Here is a 20,021-nt window from a genome sequence, read left to right as displayed (position 1 = left end):
TTCGTTGTGAAAGCGAAACTACTTTGTTTGGTCTTCCAAAAGAGGACACGACTAGATTTAGATTTCTGGTTTTATGTTTACGCGGCGCGATGCAACGCAACGCGTAAAAAGACAGTATAAGTCATTATAATCAGTAATTATGTCCCCACTGGATGAAACAAATGCCTCGTTTATAATGGGTTTTATTGGTTTTATCTCGTTGCGCCGGGACACGGCATCACAGTATGGTAAGGGGCGTAACATTTCTGTCACGCGCTTGAGAAATTCGGCCAATCACAATGCACTGGATAGCTGGCCAATCAGAGCACACCTCGCTTTTCAGACCGATGAGCTTTGTAAAAATTGATGCGTTTCAGAAAGGCGGGGCATAGAGAAACAATGTACAGTATGTGGAAAATAATGTGTTTTTTGAACCTTAAACCGCATAAACACATTTCATTACACCAAATACACAAAATAATGTAATTTTTTAGCAACGTCATATGACCCCTTTAATTATTAATTAACTTCTATTAACTAAATCAAATCAGTATTTGGTGTGACCACCCTTTGCGTTTAAAACAGCTTTTGTCCTATATACACTTGCACATAATTTTTCAGTAACTTTGTAGGAAGGTTTCTTCAAGTGTCTTGGAGACGTTGCCACGGCTCTTCTGGATTTAGTCTCTCAGTTTTTTCTGTTTCTTCATGTAATCCCAGACAAACTGGATGATGATGAGATCAGATCTCTGTGGAGCACTGGCTGTTGTCAGACGCCTTGTGCAAACAAAAATCTCACTGGATTATTACAATTAATGGCAAAAGGAATATTTGGAAATGTAAACTGATATTTCCAACTGACGCACTACAGCAAAAGATAGAAATAACTGGTTTAAAACACATTTTTTTTTGTTGGTGAAAATACTAATGGCCTAAGACTTTTGCACAGTACTGTATATAAACAGGGATAATTGTTGCAAAGTAACCCTAAAAATCATCTTGGGGTTTCTCACTATTGTTCTTTCATTCCTTATCTCTCGTTCTCTTCCCTCTGTCCAGGCATTGGCTTACCAGCAGCTATATCCTCTTTGCTGTCCCCTACTTCGTCTATGACATCTATGCCATGTTCTTGTGCCACTGGTACAAACTTCAGGTCAAAGATCATGAGGAGGAGAGCGAGGCCAAATCGATGAGGTCAGCCATCAGCGGCTATCTGCGCCGAGAGTTCCTTATGGTCTTGCACCATGTCGTCATGGTTACTGTCTGTTTCCCTGTCTCTGTGGTGAGTGGAATGAGGGTTGAGTGACATTAATAAACATTTCTTTCTTTCTTTTTTTCACAAACACAGACATAATAAAGTACATCTTATTTGAAATATGATTCTGGAGGCCCATCAAAGCCAGTCTCGCCATGTGTTTGGAGTGTAGTAACATGACTTTGGCTTCATGACTGTTTAAGAGTGATTTGACGGGATCATGATCTGTGGGTGGCTTGAAGTGTGGTTGAGTCAAACTTGTCCTGAATGGGCCTGTGTACTTTCACCCTGTAATTATACTCTCCATCTGTATCCATGGAGACTGTTGCTGTCGGCAGCCGTTCAGCGGCCAGCACCCTGGCATTAGCTGCACTTAACTGGCAATGAGTGTTTTAGCCTGATAAGACAGAGAGGCTCCACAACACTTTCCTCGATAAAACCACACTAAGCTTTCCTACATTGACACAAGTATGACTTTCTTTTTTCTCATTTTCCTTTTATTTCCCTTTCCTCATCCCCTTTCCTTTTTTTCCATTCTCTCCTTTCTTTTTCACTTCCCTCCCCTTTCCTTTTCCTCTCCCTTCTATTCCATTCCCTTTTTATTTATTTCATTTCTCTTTCCTCTTCCCTTACTTTCTGTTTCCCATTTCCATTTACTTTTCTCTTTTCCTTTCCCATTCCTCCCCTTTGCTTTCTCTTCCTTTCCATTTCCCATTCCTCTTCCACTTCCCCGTTTCTTTTTAATTCCTATATTTAAATTTTCTCATCTTTTCCCATCCTTCCCTTTTCTTCCCTTCCTTTTTCTTTTCTTTTCTTTCCTGTTCTCCTTTCCTTCCTCCTTTTCTTTTTTTTTTTTCTCTTCTATCCCTTTGATTTCCCTTCCATTTCCATTTTCCCCTGGCTTTCTTTTTTTCGTGTTTATAATTATTATAATTATTATTTTTTTTCCAATTCCACTTTCTTTCCCATCCGTCCCTTTTCTCCTAATGTCCTTTTCCCCTTTCCCTGTAATTTCCTTCCTCTTCCTTTCCTTTCCCTTCCCTATTTTCTTTTCTTTTCCTCTCTTTTCATAGTTCTGGAGACAGGGCAAAGGGGATTATTTCCAGGGTGTGATGTTCCTGGCAGAACTCAGCACCCCATCTGTCTGTCTGGGAAAAATACTCATCCAGGTACTAAACACACATTCACCCTGTCTTTCCAACTCCCTCAGTCTTTCTTTTGTTTAGTGAATGTATCTTTCTATTTTTTAACAACCTAGGTAAGCAGATTTTTGCACTACTCTTTCTTTTCTTGGAAATTTATTCTACCAGACTTACTAATCTTAAAACATCTAATTGATTGACAATGATCTTTCACAGACTTTTGTACTGTAACGACTCTTTCTTGTTACACGTCTCCTTCACAGCTTCAGTGTTAAATGTGTAGTGGGGAATATTGAATCATGGTTTTCAGGGTTCATTGCTCTGCCTATTAATATTTTTCTATCTGTTAAACGCTCTCTCTTTCTTTGCTTCTTGCTCTCTCCTTTGTTTCCTTTACTCAGTATAAGCAACAGCACACTCTCCTACATAAAGTCAATGGAGCCCTTATGCTGGTCACTTTCTTCATCTGCAGAGTTCTTCTCTTCCCCTACCTCTACTACGCCTACGGCAGGTAACGATCACTTTTAACTCTCTCAGACATTCAGTCTTTTACCATGTCTTTTTTTTCTATTGCTCATGTAGTCCTTCTTTTATATTCTCGTTCTCCTCTGAGTCACACTGCCTCTGATATTAACATGGATTCTTAAATCTTGATGTTTTCAGACATAAGCATGAACATCGTATTTCTCACTCAGTCTCAACCCAAGATTTGATTTGAACATGAGACATACAGTATAATCCTCTTGAACGATTGTAATAACCACCAGAGATCATGAGCTGTGTTGTTTTGGACAAACCTTACCCTGGATGGCATGTTCTAATTTTAAAATTGCAATCTTGATGTATTCATAAGATTGGAAATTTGACCATCCTTAGACTTAACACTTGTGGTCCTAGTTAAATTTTCTGAGTATGATATTTAGTGGCAAACTTTATAGTTATTGTTATAATTATCCTCCTTGTGAAAGGAATGAAAGGAGTCCCGTTCTAAATAAAAGAGCCATGTGCCAATTGATAAAGACTTTGCATTACTGCTGCGGGTTTCATAAAAACAGTCAGTTTCCTGAGACACACCCTTGGGACTGCACGTGCATTGGCTGGACCAACCTGAAATGTGCATTGTTTTTTGTGATTTCTATATTTCCCCATTCAAGTAGATAGGAGTTGGTCTTGCATGCCTGACATAACAGCGTGGAGGCATTGCAAATATGCCTGTTTAGTGATCTGGCTTTCCTTGAAAGGGACTTTCAAGGAAATTCCCTTTCAAGGATTATACCGAATACCTCTTTTTACTTATTTACTATATGCTGACTATGTGCATATTTTTGTTTGTGCTCATATCCCAGGTACGCATCCATCCCCTTCTACATGGTGCCGCTGTCTGTGCCCTGGCAGTGTAATGCAGGTGCAGCTTTGCTCATGGCCCCGCAAGTCTACTGGTTTTCCCTCATCTGCAGGGGTGCCTTCCGTCTCTTCACTGGAGCCTCACGGCACAAAGCGACCCCTAGCAGCACAGACTCTGAACCGAAAACCTCACTTCTGCCCCCTGCCAACGGATACAGCCCCAGAGAGACTGACTCGCACTGAGAAAGGAGTAGAGATAGAGATGTAGGTACGGGGTAGTTAGGTTTAGACCAAACAGGAGACTGAAGGCAGATCATCTTATTACAATGGGTGGATCTACCTTAGACCCAGCGGTGTGGGTTAGCAAGCAAAGAAACTGAAGGTCTGTACCCTCGCTATTCACCATCATCTTCTCTTTGTGAAGAAAAATAAGACTGCCGACCAAACCAAACAGATAGTTTTCTCCCTAACATGCATGTTCTCTGTGTTGGAGCAGTAGGTCAGGGAAATGTCATCCGCTGCTTTGAAGGGTTAGTGCATCATTTGTAGATTACCATGGTCATAAGCTTCAGAAAAAGGGACTGATGTGGATACAACGGGAACAGTATTTCTAATGAGTGATGGATGGAAGGATTGATAGATCCCTCCTGTTCTCCTCTCTGAGAATTCTCCTCTGAGAGTCTCTCTGTTTGTTACAGTTGCAGAGAAGATACGAAAAGGAATCAGAAATTTCTCAGTCGATTTGTACATAAGTTTTTATTAATATTTACGTTGAATTCCAAACAGATTTTTAATTTATTTTAGATTTTTGTAGAATCTGTTTATTTATTATTTATTCAGTTCTATTCCTAATTACGGGTGGATTAGTTTAAAACAAAACCGTTCACTTCTAAAAAACCCGAAGCTGTTGGATTCAAAACAACCCCTCATATCCTCACTGTGGGTGCATGGCCTCCTTCCAGCTGTCCATCTCTCTGTTTTTCCCTTTGCTGGTTTTCATGACAGCTGAAAACAAGATGGCTGCGGCTGCATGCAGTTAGTTAGTGAATCAGCAGTTATAAAGTAGAAGGGGGGTCATTTAAAGGATTTGGATGAGGCTGAGGTAATGCATTAGCATATCTCTGCTGCAGTACTCCAATCCTTTTAAGATCCAGACATTGGACAGAGGGGGAAGGGACCGAGCTGCCCAGTAAAATGCTGCACTTGAAAACCAGGCTGAAGTTGGCAAGACACTCAGACGAACCTGAGCCAATCGGTTTGTTCTTTTCATACAGTTTTATGTGAGGAGAATGCCAGCATAATGGCCCTCGCTAACCTCTAAGTAGACCCACACCACAATATGGATTCTATGCTACCACTGATTGTAATCTGCACATTGAATAGGTAACAACTGTGTTCTTTCTCCACACAGACGAGATGTTTCTTAACTGCTTCTTTTCAAGCAGTCAGCCTTTGTTTCTGTCCGGATATATAGGAGGTCCACTGATGATGTGTTTTGTCACCAATTAGTCCTCACTTTTATGGTAAAAGTACCATTGGTGTAACAGTCTCATCACATACCTCCCTTAGGCCTGATTCTTTTGCTTTGCTCCCGAACAGGGATGCCAGTTTGACGTTAAACAGTATTATTAAGGGTGGAAGTGAGAGGATGGCACAGAAGGTGGATTCTAGAAGTGAATCTTGCACTGAATTATCACAAGGAGGGGTGCTAAACAAACATCCAAATCTGTGAGATACTGTAATACTTTTAAAAGCACTGAATAGATTATTTTAGATCAATGTCCCGGATTTAGTTCTGGACCACTATAATTGGAGTCGTCTTATAGATTAGTCATGTTTCTGTTACGCACTAGAACATTTTTGTTTTGTTTGCTTTACAGTTAGCCTGTATGCCAAAACGCATCCATGTAGCCTTAGAAGTAATGCTTTCAACATGCTCTTTACACAAAGTACTACTGGGTTGTTTTACACTGGGTCATCACAACGCTCAAAGGGACTGCCCAGTGCTGGGCATGGATAGGGGCCAGTATTTTCAACTATAGCAAAGTATACTGGTTTGGGAATGGGTAAAAAAAATTATATTTTGAGCTAGGAATGACTATCTTCTGACTATTTTTTTTTTTTTTTAATGTTATTATGCTTAATGTTAATTTATTCTTTTAATTTATGTATTTATTTGGCCAAGTCTGAATGTACATATGAATCCACCTCTAAATGTTCTTCTAAGTGGGCTTCTGGTTATTTAGTTGCCTGAAGACTGTTCTGTAATTCTGGTTTTCTCATCTGAAATATACTCTTGCTCTCTCCTGCTGTGCTCGCATGCTTTGTTTGACCTCCTTTTATACTGAAACAAAGGCTCTATGTCACCTGCTTAGTGTGTGTGATTGTGTGAGAGGGTAAAAGATAACTGCATTGCAATTAACGTTAGTGCAATGAAATTTGCCTGTATGTTTCTTTAGTATATTGAAGCACTATGCCAGTTACTCTTGGTTTCCTTATTCACACATTCTTGTCTTAGTTATGTTAAATGTGCAGTAAAAATGCCTCATCAACCAATAGTTTTTACTAAAAAAAAAAAAGGTGTCTTGAGATATCACACTTGTCTCTGCAACGGACCGAGGCTCTGTAAAACAGCAGATCAAAAGAGTTTGTGAGTGGCTCGCTATTGTGTAGCCAAACAGAATACAGTTTTGTTAGAGGTGTTGTAAAAAGAGAAGTAAAGTCCGAAACCGGAATGGTCACGTCGTCACCGTGTTCTCAAGTTAATGATAATAATGTATTGAAGTATAATTTAAATGAACCCTATCAAACCTAAATTCAGGATAATCTTATCATACATCAGCCCGCAGAATGACCAATTCCCGGTAAGTGAAACACCAAAGAGGCTTTTACATTGTAGTGCATTTCCATTACTCGACTAATAAATCTAAATCTAGACTTCTGGGTTACAACACGTTTTTCAGCAGGCTGAATCTCTTCTCGCATCGTGAAGGAGCTTCTGATTGGAATGTCTGAATGTCTTGGAGAAAAACGGTAAACGGCGCCCCCTGGTGGCCAATTTGTACACTTGCTCTGTGATCTTCTATCTAGCGCAATAAAGCCAGCTCATTGATGTTCTTGTAGCTGAATCATCTAACGCCTGTGGCGCATTATGTTTCACAGCGCCAACTGACCTAATAAGTTATTATGTGGATATTTGCTTATTCATGTTTTTTCCCTTAAAATTGAACAAATAACAGACACATTCTGTAAGTGTGAATACAGATTTATGTTGTATAACTATGCCAAACAAACTGGTTGGTACAGAGTTTTATAGGCTTTAGTTTTAACAAACAAAACAACCGAAATAATTTTTTTATTTTTTTTATACCAAATTAACACCACGCATTTACCTGATACTAATTTGTATTAATATGATTAATTAGTGATTAATTTGAACCATTGCACAACAATTTATAATTGTTTTAAATGTTCGAATCGTTAATCAGAAGGAAGTTCTGGGTTATTTATCAGTTATCAGTTCTTATTTTAGTATTTAAACACACACACACACACATACATATATATATATATACACACACACACACACACACATAGCTACATGTACTTATTAGATAAGTCAACCAACCCCACTAACACTCTTTTCATTGATGATCTTTTTGTACCCCTGTCGCCCACCAGCCTCGGTCGTCTCAGCCGGAGCGCAGAGCGGCGGAAGGAGGGAGGGGTTTGAGCCGCACCGGGAAACTAGAGGCTTGATGCAGCCTCCGCCGAACGAAGTCAGGCTGTCTCTAGACCGCAATGGCTATGGGTCTAACGTCGAAAAAATCGTCTTCTAGAAACAGCGGCGTGGAACGCAAGAATCTAATCACCGTCTGCAGGTAGTTTATTGCATGACACACACCGAACTGCTTTCCACTACACGAAGCGTGTTTTCAGTTAGCTTGTAATATACCAATAATACCTAGGTAATTAAAACTGTCAAAAGGTGTTTTTATAATTGTTTTTAACTTTAATATATTTTATTAACTAGAACATAGATCATAGGATATAGCATCTTTTGTGATTTACATTTTTGCCTAAACGCTTAATATTGAAGATGAGGCCCTTTAAGGACGTCGGTCCCTTATTTCATACCAGCATCCATGACGTCATTACATCCGTCCGACCATTTTCATTGCTGTGCACTCGACAGGCTAAAACCACAATATGTCCTTCACCCTCAGAGCCTTTCACAAAAAAAAAAAATGAAAATTAAGGATGATTTTAGTAAAATATTTTTTCTCAAATAGGGGCTACACGCATAAACAGGACCATACTATAGCACTGAATTGTACTCAGTGTATCTATTAAAGTTGATATGAAATCAAAATGTGACCCTATTTACTTTCTTAATGCACGTTCCTTGTCTTATGTGAATGATTCATCCTCAGTGCATGGAATGTTATCTCTTCACCTTAACTTTTTTCTCCTATTGTCACTTAGTCCATACAGGCTATTGGACGATGTTAACCAATAGCCAAATAGATATAATGCTGATTCCCCTTGCATTTACTGCAAATAATAATGAAAATGTCAAATGCAAATCATATTTTAAACAAACTGTGAAAGCATTCATTTTCCACTGTATTATTTTATTGATCACCAAATCACACTAGAATGAATGTATTGCCAACTTTGTTTCATTTGCATCATTCATTGAGCATGCCAGTGAATAAGTCAGTTTACTAAATCAATCAACTACTAAATAGTAGTTTACGGGTGTTTCATCAAATCAGAAATGTTTTTCTAGCCCTTATCAGGAGATCCACATCATAAGGATCTTGACTTTATGGCACACTAGTCATTGCATTCATAGACTGGAGTGTCTCAGCCCAAAGCTACTTATTGTACGCTTGCAATACTATGTGCACGTTTTGTCCCAGCACACTGTGCGTTGGTGAGTCATGGCTGAATCGTATGAGGAACACCGAATTCCATCACTGCATTCTGTTCTGCAGGGCTGTGTGGGACTGTACCAGAGCTGCACTTTACCGGTCGGTTGGTACAGCGCAGTAAGTGGGTGTTGAATAATTCATGTTTGGGGGCGCCCCAGGCATAGGCCATGTACAGTTGCTGAATGGACACAGAACACTGTCACTCCTGTTGGGACAGCAGCACCATTGTGCTGTCATAATGGAAATGCAGTCAAAGAGATGATTGTGATGTGGCAAGCTGTTGTGACATCATCATCCCTGCAGTAAAAAGGAATATGGGTTCTAGATGGGTTAATACTAATGGATAAAAACCCACATTTAAAAACAAAGTATTCTTAGTTCCCAACATTTTGAATTATGTATGGAGAGCAACACCAAAATAGATCTTCATTAATGTCAGCACATATTTATTAAGTATACAGCACCATGGCTAGAACCAAACTTTCTGAGGTTCTACCATCTGGATGGCATAATGTAGGACTTGTTAAACACATGAAACACATGCTATGCTAATGCAGTGTGGAAAAATGAACAAGAAAGAATTACAAAAATGGACTTCAGACTTCACAGATTATTATAAACACAAAGACGCTTTTGTTGAAAAGGGCTGAGGCCTTTCTTCGCTACCCACATCTTTTGTCTGGCCATGCCAGAGCTGTTTGTTACATTAAACGACAAAATACACTGGACAAAGGACTTGACGAGAAAAGAAAAAAAAGATTTTTGACTCTTAATTAATGGCTGCTAGCAAATAAATCTCAAACACTGCTTAATTAAATTGGATCGTGATTAGCTCCGATTACTTGGTGCTCTGAAAGAGTAGCTAAAACCTCACGTGTCTGTATTTCTCTGGTACATTGAGATCAGGAGACCATTGCGTTTATTTCCTTCACTCTCAATCATCAAACCCTCAGCCCCATTGTCATGTCTCTCAGTCCACAGTGAGATGCCCATTAATGAAAGTTGTTGTTCAGTCTTTAGAGACCTTTAAACCAGGTTGAAAGGCTAAATGGTCAGGGACATTTGAATTTGGCCCCTAAATCACACTGGGCAGTGTAGTCTTCATGGTAGCTGATCTAAGCTGGAAAAAAGGAGCAGATCTAACCAATATATTTATCTAAAGCATCTTTGTTAAAACTAAGAGCTGTTGACATTGTGGAGAAGGGTTCTGACCAACAGAAACATGGTAAGTTTCACTCCCCATAACCTACTCACTTATCTCAAAGCTGAGTTTGTTCTGCGCTAAGATCGAAACATTAGTGATGTTGCATTTCTTCAGCTTTTTTTTTTTTTTTCAATGGTTACACATACAGTCTGGATCACTGACATACTATAACTATAGACAGTCAGACAGTTTATACCGTTTCAGTTTTCTACTTTTTCAGTTTTTACACTCAAACTAAACAAATGTCAGTTTTCAGAGGGGATAAATAAAGGTTTCATTTTAAGGGCACTCATAACATGTTTGTCGGTTGGTTTTTACTAATGGAAAACCTCGAATGCACTGTAAGTTTTGTTTTTGGATGAAAGAATATTCCAAACATTGTTTTCATGTAACAAGGCAAGAGCTCAGTGCTTTGAACCATGAGATCTGTAAAAGTGAATGGCAGTAAACCATCATTGATATAGGGCAAGTTTAAGAGGTTTAAGACATGATGAAGTGTAAAATAGGGCGTGATGAAGGCCTCCCAGGTCAAAGTCGAGAGGTAAGAGTTCCAGCGGTCAAAGAAAGGCTCTTGTTGATGTCCCCATGTCTCGACTTTCCGATATAATGGAATGGCCAGTTTTGCTCATCTCCTTGATAAAGGTTTCCAGACAGCTGAAGCTAGTAATGTAAAGGTGTGGACTCTGATGATTCAAGAACTCTGCAAAGATGAGCATTTGAATTCAGTGTCAGTCTTTGTACAGTACAATCAACAGCTTTAGTTTTGTGTATGATTTTTCATCTAAAATAATATACAGAAGTGATTGTAGATGAAGTTTAATGGGACTTTAAAAGAAAGGGGACATAGTTGTCTTGATTCCTTCAACTACCTTCAATTAGATTTTTCTATTTCTCTTAAAGGTGTTGGAGATCAGTATCTTCCAGACATTTTTAAAAGGGTTGGAATTGGGTACCAATTGCTGTATTTTCATCTTCATCCTTGAGATCTAGTTCTTTGACCATCTGATTTCCTAGGAACATATCAAAATCATATTTATTTTATCAAACATGTCTTGGCACCAGCTCAGCAACCTCTGACTGGTTCTTCCATGATCAACTTTAACTTCTAACTCAGAGCAATGAGGCTAAATGCACAAATACACAAACAATCATTTTCACTTACTTAGCTTCTCAGCACATACCTAACCCACTGAACTATCCTCCAGTTATAGTAAGATTTTTTTTGTTGTTGTCTGTAAGATGTGCTACAATTTAATTTCATTTGAATTTGATAAAAGTTTGTATTTTTAATCTGCAGTCACTCTAGGGGATTTTTACTGAGCAGTTATTGGGTTGGAAAGCTTATCCAGAATTAGCAGACAATGCTGGTACTGCCTACAAGAAGGGTGAGGGAAGAGGGGTGAAAGAAGTATATTAAAAAGCTAAAAACAGAGAGTGGGAGGGAGATGTAGAGAAAGGATGATTGGTCAGGCTTGGGAGAGGAGAGCCAAACAGGGAAAAAGTGATGACTGATGGAAAGGGTATAGGAGAGAGGACCCAAAACATAACCTGAAAGAAGGAGGCTCAAAAACAATCTGGAGTTATAATCAGTAATCTGTAGGTTTTAAAAGCTGAGAACAAACCCGAACTGGGAGGCTATTTTGAAAGGTCATAACGTATAGTCAAAGGTCCCCTTGAAAAAACTATCAAAATCTTAAGAGCAAGTGCTATGAAGTAATATTTCATAGAAGGGTCTGGCTTTTTGGCCTGTTACCAAAGTGGGCGAGACCAAGGACACAAAAGCCATTTGTTAAGTGGCTGCACATTTGTTTTTCAGTGTCAAATCGTACCAAGACAGTCTTGCTGCCACATTTCTCTATTAGCATTTTAGCCCTCACCCTGCTGACCCTCAGAAACTTGCATCTTTATATTTTCACTACACTTTACATTTACAGTTGTCAAACTTTGTCATATCTTTGTGTTTTTCACTGCTCTTGTGACCAGGCGTAGTGTGCAATCAATGTATTTGGTTGGCTGGTGTTGAGAGTTAACCTTCCTGCAATGATTAGCATTGTTCACGGGGCGTAGGATTGCCATACACTTGTGGAAAACACCTCTTGGTTCAGCCATAGAGCCAAAGAGAAAATCAAGAATCAAGAATGTCTGTTGTTTAAAGGATCCGAATCTAACTGGGTTGTCATTACAGTTGCACAAATTTTGCTCTGGCCAAATGATGAAGCAATGAAACAGGCACAATCAAACAACTACATGTGACTAAACTGAAATTCAAGCTGGCAAGATCAATGATCCTTGTAGAACCTTGGAATATCAATGTAACATAATGAAATATGTTAATTATATTGCACCATTAAATTATGTGTTACATAAGTAATTTTATTATTGCTACAAATAAAAGTCCATGGCATAACCATCATCCTTTGGAGTTGGATTCATTAAGTACTAACCTGTATCCAGGATGTATTCCAGAGAAATCTTAGGTAAACAAAAGAAGAGACTTGGTCCAAAAGGTAAAGTTTTTGTTTTGAATGGCAAAAATTATTCAAGATGCAGTAACTTATCTCCACAGAAGGTAGGCTCTGATGATGATGATGTTTCCTCAGCTGTTGGTGATATTTGCCTATATTTTACTTGTTCCCAGCTTGGTGAATCTGTCCCCCATCCCACTCCCAGCACCCTATACCCTCCCCAAAGATTCGGCCTTACTCCCCATTAAAGAGTCTTCCTCTTGGGCATAAAAGCCTTTCGGAAGGACGTAGTCTTGGTACCTCGGCTGAAGGAAGCAGCTCCCATGGAGATCTTTGTCTTGCCACTGGTGATGGTGGAAGAGCCCAGGGATGTTGTGCTCTTCCCACGGGAGATAGATGAGTTTCCCATCATGATCTTGGTCTTGTCTCTCTTGATCGATGTGCTCCCCAGGCTGAGGGCCGTCTTGCCCTCTGTGATACTGGTGTTACCCATGGCGGAATCAAAGGTGGTGGCGTTGAAGCTCCAGGAGGTCTCCTCCAGCAGCCAGCCTAGATGACCTGACCTGGAGCACGTTCAGGGTTCAATTTTCTCAACTCTCCCTTGGGAAGCTTCTGCTCTCCTGATTCTACAGGATGAGGTTATGACGGCTCATCGCGTGCCCTGGCAGCAACGCATCCCAATGCACACAGACAGTGTCTGGCTGGGTGTGACAGTCCAAACAGTTGGGACCAGAATGCTAAGCGTAGTGAGAGCAACCCCCATGCAGCATAAAGCCCTTGTTGAGCAGTATAACGTGGGCTCCGCAAGGCCACATACCTCCCCTGTCTGGCGTGAATGGACAGAGGCTGCCGTAGGAGGCCTTAGTTCTATCTGGGGGCAGAGCGGACAGTAGACTGCATTGTCCCGTCGCTAAAGCAAGGCACTGAAGAACACATTGTTGAGCGACACAATTGATGGTGACATCACTCAGTTCCGTGGCATTGTGCCTCCCTAGAACCGCTATCCAATGTTATACTGTACACGGTTGATTGCTGAGACTCAAGGGTGTGGTCTGCTTTCATGAGTTTATGTTATGTCAGACCCCCAAAATGTATAGTCAAATTAGTTATCGTCGAAGCATTGTGTTGTGTTCTGTCCAATTGTAAAAAAATGAAAACATTTTCTATATAGCCAACTCTTGAGATTCTTGCTTATTGTGCAAGCTACTAGGGAAAGCCAGGTTCACACTAAGATTTTGGCTTCTCGTTAATAAATCTGAAACTGACAAAGTTCTGGCAGTGTAAGAAATTTTGCGTCACATCGTGCAGTCTGAACGCCTCTACTAGCTGTCGATGGGGACCAAAGTCTTGGCTACGATCGCATAGTCTGACATAAAAGAAACATTACAGTGCGCTGTGGCTTTTACCTAGATCTGATTTGGATCACATTGTATATTTTGACAAGCAGTGTGTGCCCAGCTATAGGTATAGTGAAATAAACCCTCTGAAATATTTTAGAGGTACAATGTTTTAACCATTTCAAAGATCTATTTATTGACCATTCTGATTTAATTCATTGTTATACTGGTTGATTTATGCTACACTTAATGTACGATTAAGAAGTCAAAGAATTAACAATGCACATTTTAATTGAAAGGCGATGGTTGAAGTTAAAACTTTGTACTATGACTTGGTTAGTCCACTCAAATGATACAATTCCATTTGCAAAACAGAATCTCAGATCTGGATTCTGGATCATTATCCAACTTAGACCCTTCTGCATGTGAACAACAATAACAGCCATTCTAGTTGTGGCAGTGCACACCCTCACACATGCATGCATGTTCTCTTCATGAAAACCAGATTGGTGTCTGATCTCTGCACATGTTCTCTCAGACAAATCTTTATCTTAAAATAAACTGTATTCTCTTTCAGTGACAAATATGTCATGCTCAATTCCAAGCTAATTTAAGATACACTTACACTTCGTTTTGCATCTAGAATGCATTTGTGTGCGATTCTAGAGCAAGCTGGCAAACACTTGCATCTTACAAGACATCCAACCTGCTTAAACGCTCTACTACAAAGTTAATCTTTGTGGACACACATACACATATACTGTACATATACTGTTTGTAGTTATATTGGTGTCTTTAAGTCACAGATGAAAATCCCAGTAGAGATTCCATTGTGTTTCTACAGTAACAGACTTCTCCCCTTGACTTAAAGTGGCCTTGCTCAAAGAACTAGTAGTCTCCCCGTGAGTGATTGTAGTTGTACCCACCACAAACGCAGTCTCTCCCTTCCTCAGTTTGGTCTTGCTCCTCGAAAGAACTGTTTTCCCCCATGAGATGGCTTTCTTGCTTTTCATCAGTTTGATTTTCCCTTTTGTAAAGCAGGTCTTTCTCAGTAAAAGAGAAGCCTTTCCTTTTGAGGCTTTTAAGTCGTCCTCTTGCTGTATATCTGTTGTCTCATCCTTCTCAGTGCTCTTTCTTGCTTTTGAAGTCTTGGTGTTTGTTTCAGTGTTTATAGATCTCCTTTCCATCTACTTGGTCCGGCGCTTGGGCATGAGGGCCTTACGGAAGGAGGTTGTAGTTTTGCCTCGGCTGAAGCTGGCTCTGCCCAGAGAGATGGTGGTCTTGCCTCTGGTTATGGTAGAGTCGCCCATAGAGGTAGTGGTGACCCCACGGGTGATTGAGGACTTGCCCATGGTGATGGAAGTCTTGCCCCGGGCTATTGAAGAGTCGCCCACAGACAGGGCAGTCTTCCCTTCCGTAATACTGGTGTTCCCCATGAAGGCATGTAGGTCGTCAGGTCTTCAGACTCTCAGTTCTCTCTCTGTTTCCTCTACCCTTTGAGTGAGCTAGAGTATTAGCATTCCAGTGCCTTGCAGGTTTGACTGTTCTGGGAGAAAACTGTACACAGTATCGGGACAGCCCTAAATAGATCACACCACCAATTCAGCAAGTGGGTGGGTGGAGAAAGTGAGCGTGAGTGTGTTCGGATACGAGGGAGATTTGCTCACTATACTGTTGCTTTTAAAAAAAACAAAACAAAAAAAAACCTACAGGCGCAGAGGATGGAATGGAACCCAGGCGAGGACAAAGGTCTCAATCCCGACAAGTAGCATAGAGCTGTTGGCAGAGGCACAAGGACTCCAGTTGTGATGGCAGGAGTGGTAACGTGAATATGCCATCAAAAGGGCATTGTCTAGCACACAGGACAATTGGGATTGACCTCAGCAGTCCGCTGTGGCACCGCTCCCGAAAACGCCTGTTACATCAGTCAGAATGGCAGCGTTGAGTGGGGCCTGCACCGATGCTAGCGTTTGTGTCTGCCTGTAAGATGCTAATCATACTGTTAGCGAAGTGTGGTATTTCATCAATGCGTGGTTTTTTTTTTGTTGATGAATTTGGAGTTTCCAAATCAATGTTAAGTAGCATATCTAGTGTGACTAAATTTGACTATATATTGCCTCTGTTTCTCTCTCAGGTTTTCTGTGAAGACGTTGTTGGAAAAGTACACTGCTGAGCCTATTGATGACTCATCAGAGGAGTTCATCAACTTTGCGGCAATTTTGGAGCACATCCTCAGTCATCGTTTCAAAGGTATATATTTAAACAACTTCCTGTCAATTCCCAATGTGTGTTGGTACTCGTGAATAATCTGGGGTGATTTTTATTTGATCAGGTCCAGGTGGTTGGTTCAGTTCAGATGGCCAGAGGAGTTTCTGGGACTATATCCGTCTGGCCTGCAGTAAAGTCCACAACAACTGCATCAGTAGCATTGAGAGCATTGAGAACATTAGCACGTCACGAGCAAAGGCGAGACACTTTAATCTTCAAGCACTCTATCTTTACCCTCTTGAGATGATTAGCATAGCATATGTTTTGTTTTGGATGCTGGTCCCTACCATGGGATGCTGGTGTGCTGATTTATTCCATTTTGCTTCACTAGCAAAGCTTTAACTCTAATTGTTTACTCTCTGGTTGTCCTACAGGGACGAGCCTGGATTCGTGTAGCTTTGATGGAGAAGCGTTTGTCTGAATATGTAGCCACTGCGTTAAGAGACACTCGGACTACAAGGTTATAACTCTGCACTCTTTCCAATGAGTTTGACAGCTAAATTACATTTCAAAGTAATTTAATAGATTTGTAAATCTATATTTGCCGCTGCAGGAGATTTTATGATGATGGTGCCATAATGCTAAGGGAGGAGGCTACCGTTCTCACGGGGATGCTAATTGGACTCAGTGCTATTGACTTCAGGTAAAAACACTGCATTCATGACAGCTCACAAATGACACTTACTTCAGCGTGAATGTGTGTTTTTTTGTTTGTTTTTTTCCCAGGAATGTGTCATTTATTAGCCACTAGTTGCACCAATTAGAATGTGTTCACACCATAGACTGTATAAAAACATGGACGTAGTGTCCGTGACGTCACCCGTAGATTTCCGAAGAGCGTTTTTGAAGCTCAAAAGTGGGCGGAGGCGGCCGTCGCCATCTTGGCAGAGCGTCACCGCGTGTCACTCCCGGATAATCGAAAATGGGCAAAGAGGTGGGAGCAGGTTGCTGAGGCCACGCCCACCTAGCTCGACGGTGGTGACAGCAGCGGCAATCCACCTGTCACTCAAGTGGCCACGCCCTTAATTATGCAGAACTTTAAGGCTTAATATAATTTAAACGGATGAGTTATAAAAACAAATCACCCCCCTCACAAGTTGTCATGAAGGGCAAAATTAGCTATATAGACCAAAATCATTTTTTGAACCAGGCTGTAAACGTTTTTTTCTGCTGTAAAGTTGGGCATTTTAACATGGGGAGTCTATGGGATTGACTCCCTTTTGCAGCCAGCCTCTAGCGGCCAGTTGATGAATTACAGTTTAAGTCACTTCCTTGTTGGCTTCAGAGAGAGAGCGGGAGGTTGCAGCTTGGTTCACACCAATTAGTGTGATATGATACTGACTGTTTGTCTTTTTTTGTTTTTTTTTTGCCAACATTAGTTTCTGTCTAAAAGGAGAAGTTTTGGATGGAAAGACACCTGCAGTGATCGACTACACACCTTACTTGAAGTTCACCCAGAGGTAGGTTTGCATTTGCTGACCAAACCCAAATCCTAAACCTTATAGTAGCCTTTAAAATGCCATTACTGCTATTGATGTGCCTCTGCAGCTATGACTACCTGAGTGATGAAGAAGACCACCGCAGTGTGGACAGCAGTGCCAGTGATGAGAGTGTAGCCGAGCATCCTTACATTCCTTTGGTCACAGATGAAGAGAACTGGAGCAACAAATGCAGAAAGATGGAGCAAAGATTCAAGATTGTCTATGCCCAAAAGGTATTGTGTGTTTTTGACTTCCAGTCACTGGGTGATTTGGTTGTAATCCAGCTTAAGTTGGTAGCTTGTTTCTTGCTGGTCCAAGATTGTCTAGCAACTAATGACCAATTTGGATCAGACTGAAACACAGCTACCAGCAGTGGATTAAAGCAGAAATAGTGCATTCATATACTAATCCATAAATCCCTGTAATTTTAGGGTTATTTAGAGGAATTGGTCCGCTTGAGGGAATCCCAGCTGAAAAATGTAGAAACTGAGAACAAGAGGCTAGTTGCTAAACTAGAGGAACTACAGGTCCAGAGTCGACAAGAGAAGAAAGAACTGGAGGCCATTATACTGGAGCTACAAGCACAACTGTATGCACACACACACTATCACACCTTCTGCATTTGTGTCAACTAGAAGTCTCTAATGGCTTTATTCTGGTATGTTTTGCAGCACTGGCATTATTCCTCGTGAGTCCTCTCGTTTGGGACTCAAAGGACTGTCTATTCCACTCATTAACCAATGCACAACTGCACAATCCGCCAACAACAAAGGAAATGTAAAGCTGTTCCGTCGGTAAGCGCTGACTCGAAATTGGAAGACCCTCACCACACCTTGTTTAACACCTTGGCAGTCGCTCAGAACACCTTAGCAACTACATCCCGGAAATCACCTGTATCACAGGAAAGCACTATTCAGTCTAGTCATGAAATTATGTTTTTGGGTTTAGGAGGAGTTTTCACAGTTTGGATCTCTCAGCTGATGTGAGTTTGAACTCTGACTCTCAGAAGGAAGACGGCATTCAGAATGGAGACACAACCTGGTCAGCAGGTAAAAGCATGCAGATTAACACACAATACAATCATGTCTGAATACTGATTACTAATTAATGTTCCTTCTCTTCTCTTCTCTTCTCTTCTCTTCTCTTCTCTTCTCTTCTCTTCTCTTCTCTTCTCTTCTCTTCTCTTCTCTTCTCTTCTCTTCTCTTCTCTTCTCTTCTCTTCTCTTCTCTTCTCTTCTCTTCTCTTCTCTTCTCTTCTCTTCTCTTCTCTTCTCTTCTCTTCTCTTCTCTTCTCTTCTCTTCTCTTCTCTTCTCTTCTCCTCTTCAGCTAAAGACAACACTCCCTCTATGCTCGGTCTATGTGGTTCTTTGGCTTCTCTACCCAGCTGTAAGTCACTGGCAAGTCTCAAATCCACGGAGTATTTGGTCAACATCAGCACAGAGCCTAGTCCTGCCCTGTCTCCTAGCTAGGGGGCGCCAAATTCCAACTAGCAAGACACTCTCAGTCCCAGTACTTTCCTTTGTACTTTGAGTACTTTCCTCCAAGAAACATCACAACTGTCCTACCAACATCCTTCAAAGATCCCAGTGAGCTGAAACAATGTAATATATATATATACACAAGGTGTTTTATCTGAATTTGGTTTTTGTCAAGTGTAAGATCTTAAAAATCCATGAATGGCAACCCCTCCAGCACTCGCTTATTTTCTTATCTTTACTTGCCAATTTATTATTCACTCTTGTCTTCCACCCTTCAGCACAGTCTTCTTCAGCATGTTTGAGTGTCTGTAACATTCCCTGAGCCTGATATTACAGCCCAAAGGCACAGCAGCTTATCTCTGTTAGTTTTGAACTCATTAGTCCTTGAATTCCCTGCACAAACAGATCAAAGTGAAACACAAAACTCAAGACTTGGCAGTTATTTATTATACATAAATTCATCTTAATGAATATGAACATACAGAGTGGCACATCTGTTCATGTTACCCACAGTTGAATCTCTGATTTAGACATATTACCTTTCTTATGCTTATTAATAAAAGATATGAGGGAATAAAAGAGAGACCAAGGAAAGAACTGTTGCCTGTATCTGCATGTCAAATGCGCTTTATTGAGGCTGTAAATGCCTCAGCTGACTTTATGTACTTGCTACTTTGACAGTTATATTAAGTGACTGGAAGTAACTGCAAGTGTTGTCAGCTAAATTCAAATCTTTTGTCATATTTATCTTACTGGTGTTGCTTCATTTCTTGTATTTCTTCAGTTTCTGCATGTATACATAATTGTCTATTTTGTTATGCGGTGGCAGTGCTCTGCGGTTTTGAATGGAAATAAACTATTCTTTTATCTCAACTCACTTGTTTGTATAAATATTTCAAAGCCTATAAATCTCACATTCTTCTCCCAGAATGCTTCAGGGCAAACAGCAGAGTCATAACAATAGCAGCACTTCCTGGGAGAACTCGACATTTAGTGGATATTGCTTGTAACGACTTTGCTACGCAGGGGACGATCAAACAGAAAGACACAGTGTATCTACTCAATACTGGCCTGTGCTACATACAGGGTTTGGCACATTTTCTACATAAGGAAGGAAAATGAATGAAGAA

At 40.5% G+C, this 20,021-nt stretch overlaps 2 protein-coding genes and 1 long non-coding RNA gene across 6 annotated transcripts in view; 2 read left to right on the top strand and 1 right to left on the bottom strand.

The window, feature by feature from the left end:
* Nucleotides 1-4,617, top strand: part of LOC107678875 (protein FAM57B-like) — a 14,724-nt gene extending 10,107 nt beyond the window's left edge. For all 4 annotated transcript variants that reach the window (XM_016474299.1, XM_016474298.1, XM_016474301.1 and 1 more), the window contains 4 exons: nt 1,039-1,261; nt 2,308-2,403; nt 2,778-2,887; nt 3,723-4,617. In XM_016474299.1, the coding sequence (XP_016329785.1) occupies nt 1,039-1,261; nt 2,308-2,403; nt 2,778-2,887; nt 3,723-3,963 (670 nt within the window). In that variant the 3' untranslated portion in view covers nt 3,964-4,617. The remainder of the gene's footprint in view (nt 1-1,038; nt 1,262-2,307; nt 2,404-2,777; nt 2,888-3,722) is intronic.
* A 2,527-nt stretch (nt 4,618-7,144) lies between these two features.
* Nucleotides 7,145-19,751, top strand: LOC107678884 (RUN domain-containing protein 3A-like). The gene is made up of 11 exons (XM_016474307.1): nt 7,145-7,601; nt 15,798-15,913; nt 15,996-16,129; nt 16,306-16,391; nt 16,485-16,574; nt 17,311-17,391; nt 17,480-17,645; nt 17,844-18,001; nt 18,084-18,206; nt 18,361-18,461; nt 18,740-19,751. The coding sequence occupies exons 1-11, from the start codon at nt 7,522-7,524 to the stop codon at nt 18,880-18,882; spliced, it is 1,278 nt and encodes a 425-aa protein (XP_016329793.1). The 5' UTR covers nt 7,145-7,521; the 3' UTR covers nt 18,883-19,751.
* Nucleotides 9,993-12,572, bottom strand: LOC107678885 (uncharacterized). The gene is made up of 2 exons (XR_001632986.1): nt 12,306-12,572; nt 9,993-10,561 (listed from the first exon to the last, which is right to left on the bottom strand). It is a non-coding gene; the product is annotated as an uncharacterized LOC107678885 (long non-coding RNA).
* Nucleotides 19,752-20,021: the final 270 nt, after the last annotated feature.

The sequence above is a fragment of the Sinocyclocheilus anshuiensis genome, unplaced genomic scaffold, assembly GCF_001515605.1.
Source record: "Sinocyclocheilus anshuiensis isolate Anshui unplaced genomic scaffold, SAMN03320099.WGS_v1.1 scaffold1800, whole genome shotgun sequence".
Lineage (NCBI taxonomy): Eukaryota > Metazoa > Chordata > Actinopteri > Cypriniformes > Cyprinidae > Sinocyclocheilus > Sinocyclocheilus anshuiensis.
Note: the sequence above shows the minus strand (reverse complement) of the source record. Positions and strands in the feature narration are given on the sequence as shown.